This window comes from Argentina silus, assembly GCF_951799395.1.
Source record: "Argentina silus genome assembly, chromosome: 4".
Taxonomy (NCBI): Eukaryota; Metazoa; Chordata; class Actinopteri; order Argentiniformes; family Argentinidae; genus Argentina; species Argentina silus.
The window spans coordinates 11165845-11172665 of NC_139658.1; the positions used below are offsets into that span (position 1 = coordinate 11165845).

The window sequence follows — 6821 nt, forward strand, 5'->3', positions numbered from 1 at the left end:
TTGTACTGTCCTGCAAATAAAGCATATTTGATGTTTCTGCTATATTCATTCAGCCACCGCACGGTCACTGTCAGTGGGTGAGAGAGTGTTTGAGAAAGAGGTAGAGCTGAGGAAGGAGAGTTAACACATTCAGTCAGAGAATTTGAGCCATGTTATAGCAGCCTAGTGTAACAGGCGTCAAGTTGCCGCACACACAGACACACACACACACGCACACACGCACGCACGCATGCACGCACACACACACACACATGCACGCACACACATATGCACGTACACACACAAACGCACAGACACACACACACACGCGCACACACACTCACACACACACACACCATAACATACACACACTAGCACACATGACCATCACCCGAAATAGCCAATGTTAACAGGCTATGCCACTGAAAAGCTAGCAATTCGATGGTGGGGTATTTCAACTTGAGGAGTGTGTTTAACAACAATGGAAAGGATCAATGTGCATGTGAGGTAAGAACCTCTCCCTCCCCACCTTAGATAACATTGCCTGGACTAAACCTCATCACTCACCAGGTCAGACTCTGTGGCACAGAGATGGTGGCAGTCTACTAAGTCAATATGGCACTGATGTGAAGGCTGTTGTGCGTGGGTTACACACACACACACACACACACACACACACACACACACACACAGACATGAACACTCTCTCTTTCCCTATATACTCTCTCTCTCTCTCTGAAGCCTCACATTCACTATTGAACTGAAAGTCCTCTATCTTTTCTCTCTCCCCCACTTCTTCACCCCCCTTCCCCGGCTGGCCTCTCTGGCACACAGGGCATGGCATTGTTTCCATTGGGGTAAAGGTCTCTGAGCTGGCAGTTTCAACACAATCCCTGACCATCGTCCATCTCTCTCTCTCTCTCTCTCACTTAGTCACTTCTCCTTGGGACAGTGACCCTGAGATACACTGAACTCTCTAGTGCTACAGAATAGCATTTGGAGACCTATTACAGGAATAACTTGTCACATTGGACAAAATACAGCAGGCATTGTTGGAGTCAGGTGGAAATGTGGATAGATGTGTATTTAAACGTCTTTTAGTCTGTTTGTCTCTTCCTCCATATGTCTGTCTGTCTGTCTGTCTGTCTGTCTGTCTGTCTCTCTGTCTGTCTGTCTGTCTGTCCATCTGTCCGTCTGTCTGTCCATCTGTCTGCCTCTCTCTGTCTTTCTGCATGTCCAGTTGGTCAGAGCAGCTAAGGAAAAGTTGGAGTTGTGTGTGTGTGTGTGTGTGTGTGTGTGTGTGTGTGTGTGTGTGTGTTTGGGCCAGCTCTCTGGACCAGAGGACAGACACACATGCCAAAGAGTCGTGGACCTTGGTACCGCTTGGAGAGAGTCACGGCCTGATGGATGCCCTTTTACTTAACATAAAGTTGTCATAACACTGTCACGATTAAGCAATAACCATTTAGATGTCACAAAAGCAGCAACTTATGTCATATTATAACAACTGATTCTTCCACTATGTATCATCATACATTTCATGTGATATTTCCCTAGCACCCCATAGAAAGGCAACGTTTGATTTAGCTTCTTTTTTCAATCGTGATATCAGATACATCAGCTATTTAGCTAACCAGTGAATTGGTAATATGGTCATTTGGCAGACACTTTCTTGTCTTTGCCAATTATGGAATACCAGCACCATGCTCCAACCAACCAAACAAAGACATCAGAACCGCAAACTGATAAGACTATGTTACATATAGGAAATCATGCTGGAAGATTTCAAATCCCAGGAAATCTGAAGTCAAGTTTCTTCATTGACCCTCACTACAAATAGCTTACTGTTGACCACTTTTGACATTTGCTGTTGTTTTTATGTTTCAATAAACTTTTTAATGGGTTTGGGGTGTCATTATCAAAATAGTTAGCAGTCATCACCATCAATCACCTGCATTATAGTTAAAAGACAATTATACCCCACTGAAAACACATTGGAAAACCCCATGGAAAACTGCACTTCCGTACCCCAGTAGAGAGGTGCGGCCACTATGGAACATCACTCTGTGAGGGTCTACACAGGGGACATAGATTATCGCACAACACAATCATCTCATCTTTTGAGGGAGACAAAACCTAGTTCTCTCCAGACTCGAAAAACTGTTGTTATAAAGACGTAAGTGATGCATTGCAGATATTGTCACCATTTGGACCCTTATAAGATGACTTTTCCTTTGTCCACCATTTCACTATGTGTTTCATGTGTTCACAGAAATAAAAAGTGTAACGTAGTGAGACTTGTATGATAAGTAGAACATTGAAAGTTCTGCACATTGAAAATAACTGAATAAAAAAACAAAACAGAAGCATAGTGCTAGACAAACAAAAAAATTAAATAAGGAAAAACTATTTTAAATCATAAATCATAAATCCACTTCAGGAAATTAGGTAATCGACTGCCAGGAGCCAGATACTTGGTAGGCTCGGCCCAGTCAGACCCATCCATTGGCTAAAAAGCTCTCAATCCCAGGGGAAAGGGGACCAGCCTTGCCGATTTGCTCTCTGATTGGTCCATCCCAAAGCCCTGGTGGAAAATCACTCTAGTTGATAACTGCAACTTCCAAGAGACTGCCAAGGACAGTTCAAGGGTAGGAGAGCGTATTGGGCAAGAGAGGTTAAGGCTGTCTGTATATCCAAACCTCACCGTCTCCCTTTGACAAACCAACCAAATTCATCTATAGGCTTATACCCACCAGAATAGATCTGCCAGCACCATACGGTTCAACCAAGAATGGTTGGCACTATGCAGCTACCTGCAGAAGGATATCATTGCTAGTTAATGCGGATCAAAGTTCAGTTTAGAGATCCACCCATCATTAGGTGAACATTTCTGACTGATCTTAGAACGGTATCAACTGGCAGCCTTTCAGCGCTTGGCTCAATGGGATATGTAGTGATTTACCAACACAGCCAGATATGCACACAGTCTTGTATCCTTAAATGACTACTATCGTATTTGTGGTTTAATCAGAGTTTTATAACATAATAAGTAATCCAGGTATGTTTTGAGTGAATTGACACTCGAAAACAACACCAACGCTTACAATTCATTGGTAAGTTCCTTCCGGACATGAAGGGGCCACTGAATGTGGGCTTGGCTGTAGACTAAGTTATACCAACTCACTATATGCTAACGTGGTGTAGCTGACAACCCCTACCTTGTGTCAGAATGTTCACCTCAGTGACAATAACGTTCTATCTTATCTTATATCATTCAAACTTCACACACTAACTGGATACTGTATCTGGAACCAAGTATTATATCAGTTGTTCACCTCAAATAACTCCAAGCACCACTTTGTAAACTCTGACATTATATAAATTAGATTAGATTACATTAGATTCAACTTTATTGTCATTGTGCAGAGTACAAGTACAGAGACAACGAAATGCATATAAGAAAAATAATCTATAATTGATGTGTCCTTGAGTGTAATGGCTTGGAAATGATGAAACTCTGTGGTCTTGTGTGTACCACTGGAATAGAACTCACAACGGTATTTTGCAATTTGTCATCTTCACGTCTTTTCCATAGATCATTAGCAAGTGTACACAGACAATGTCTCACCTGGACTGAATGATACAGTGTGTGTCAGAGAGTGTGTGTCACTTCATACAACCCAACCCTTTGGACAAGATTCAACACACGCACACACACACACACACACACACACACACACACACACACACACACACACACACACACAAACACAGACAGCCATACAACCAAACACAGACAGCCATACAACCACACTCCAGAGTCTAGACCTATTCTAGGGCCCGCGGCGCCACTCCCTCACACATAAAAACTGTTTTCAATGTTACACAAAGTGCTGAAATCCCCAAATTCAAGCTCACTCACTCCTCAATTATTTCCACAGACTGGAGTTGGCCTTTTCTACTCTCTCTGCCTGCAAAACATATAAATAAATACAATAACAGAATTACTGGCTGAGGATTAAAGTATTTTGTTCAAAACAATCATTCTATAGATGGAGTTTGATACACCATAGGAACGTCCCTTATTTATCTCTCTCCTTAGTTACCCACAGTATGACCACAACTGTTCTGGAACATCTGTGTAACAAGATCTGACTGGTTTATGATGACACAGCAAGTTGGAATAGATTAGTTGATTGTTTTCATCAGGAAACCTTACCTTTGTGGTTGTATTTGAACAATGTGTGTGTGTGTGTGTGTGTGTGTGTGTGTGTGTGTGTGTGTGTGTGTATGTGTGTGTGTGTGTGTGTGTGTGTATGGGGGGGGGGGGGGGTATTTGTCAGCTCTGGAAAACAGTTACTACTATGTTACCTGCCCCTCCCAATATCAGGGTGTGGTCCATGTGAAAAGCTCAACTATCAATCAGAGGAACAAGCCACATTTCCTTACTCTATACTACATAAAGGCATTCCAGGGTAATTAGAAGGTTAATCGAGGGAATTCAAATAAAAATGCAACTGAAAATATTTTTTCCTGTCGATACAGCATAACTGATTCTCTGTCTGTCCTTCAGGGTCCTTGGCCAGATTGCAGTCAAACACAACAGTTGCAACATCTGGCCCTGTCGGTCTCTGGCACCAAATCCAGACAATTTCACAAATGCCACCAGCCAGTTCTTCTCTGACCCTCCATCCTCCATCCACCCCCCCCCCCCCCCTCTCTCTCTCTCTCTGTGCAAAGTCAGCATAGAGAGCAACACACACAGCCAAGCTGGACAGAACTGTCAACCTCAAGTATTTAAGAAATAAATCAAGCATGAGGGTCTTACCTGTTTGAAGGGGGTGCAGAAGATCTCTGTGCCCGTGAGGCCGCAGGTGGAGGAGGCGCTGAGTTGCTGTTCCCTCCCCAGGAGGAGGTCACCACTGGGAGGATAACAGGCCCCCCGAGAACAGTCCCCCCGGGTGTCTGTCTGGGCCGACGACACGGCAGCCAGGGCTGGGGGGAGAGGTTAGATCAATAAATCTATCAATAACTCAATCATTCAGCTAGTCTGTTTATCTGTCTGTATGTATGTATGTATGTCTGTCTCCTTCTGTGTGTGTGTCTCTCTCTGTCTGTCTGGCTGTCTGGCTGGCTGGCTGGCTCTCCATCTATCTATCTACCTATCTATCTGTCTTTATGTCTGTCTGTCTGTCTGTCTGTCTGTCCGTCTGGTTTGTGAGTAGGGAATACTCATACAGTATTGAACATAAAACACACACAGTTCATATACAGGGACCAGTTAAAACAATTTAAGAAATGATCTATCCATATACCACACTGCTTCATCGCTTTGTATTGACTGACAGAAAGATGGAATGAGTATAAGGAGGATGGAGGGAGAGGAAGAGAGACGGAGGGATGAAGAGGAGAGGAAGAGAGATAATGGGGGGATGGGTTGGAGGACAGAGTGGAGGTAAAGAGGGAAGAGTTATAACAGAGTTATAACAGAGAAATAACAGATCATTTAAACACTCTACATATATGAACGAGAATGTACCTGCTAATAGGAATACAATCCACATCGTCCGGTACTCCTATGAGAATTTCTTCACAAGATAAGAAAACAAGAAAGGTAAATAAACATCAAATACAAAACTACTATGAGGAAAAACAGGCTGAATAGGCAGATACTCCAATGCAATAGTCAGTGCATTTAGTCCCCAAAATCACCAAATGATTCCTTTCAATAACAATTCTGGCTGATAACAATAGCACATACATTACTAATAAAAATGTATTGAATCACATTCAAAATGAATGAATTATATCAAAATGATATCAAATCAATCTATTCAGCTCAGTGCTCACCAGTTGTAGCTGTGTGTTCCGTTTAGAATGGGTATGAAGTGGTGAGTGTAAAAGTGTCTGTCGGAGCTTAGCGACCTCTATATAAACACTGTCTCACCTGCGCTGACTGATATACTGTGTGTCAGAGAGGTAGCTGGCAGACACACCCTTCCCCTCAGAGCCGCACCCTTTTGATATGAATCAACACACACACACACACACACACACACACACACACACACTCATCAGCAACAAAAAGCTTGGAATTTCCCAGGGGGCACACAAAACATACAACAGCTGATTTCTCTTTATTTGTTTAAAACCATTGCGGATTCAGCCATTCCATGTTGTGTCTGTGTATACATTTGTGTCAAATGACAGAACAATACAATCTTGTCTGTGTTGGGTGGGAAGCACTGTCAGTTAGGGGACTGATGGTTTAAATAAGACATCTGTAATTGCACACACACACACACACAGACACACACACACACACACAGACTTGAAAAGTATGCCCTACAGGCAATATAATGGGGTTGGCATGCGACGACGTGTTGATCATCACCTGTGTGTAATAAAACCTAGCCTCAGGGCCGCTGAATACACACTCTGTTTTTCTCCATACAGGTACTGACCAAGAGCCAGGAGCAGGGTGTGTTCTCTGACTCACTTCCGTCAGCACTCACACACACACACACACCCACACACACACACACACACACACACACACACACACACCGCCAGATGGCCACGCCCGATAGGTTCTGCTGCTGCCAGACAGGTATGATAGCCATAGCAACGACAGAGGTTTGATAGTTCTGCAGGGTTCAGTACTTTACCACATAAAGCCACAGTATGAAACAAATAAATTAATATAATTAAGATGTTACCATATGACATGTTGAATGTCGTCAAACAGCTTACAAAGCAAGTAAACCCTGGGATAAATACATTAGCCTAGAGACATTACATTACTAGTACACCCTCCACAACCGCATTGTAAAATCAGAACA

General features: G+C 43.1%; 1 protein-coding gene across 1 annotated transcript in view; it reads right to left on the bottom strand.

Moving 5' to 3' along the window:
- Positions 1-5874, bottom strand: part of lamb3 (laminin subunit beta 3) — a 14761-nt gene extending 8887 nt beyond the window's left edge. The window contains exons 1-3 of the mRNA XM_083669193.1: positions 5830-5874; positions 5519-5567; positions 4808-4974 (exon numbers count right to left, since the gene is read on the bottom strand). Of these exons, the coding sequence (XP_083525319.1) occupies positions 4808-4974; positions 5519-5543 (192 nt within the window). The 5' untranslated portion in view covers positions 5544-5567; positions 5830-5874. The remainder of the gene's footprint in view (positions 1-4807; positions 4975-5518; positions 5568-5829) is intronic.
- Positions 5875-6821: the final 947 nt, after the last annotated feature.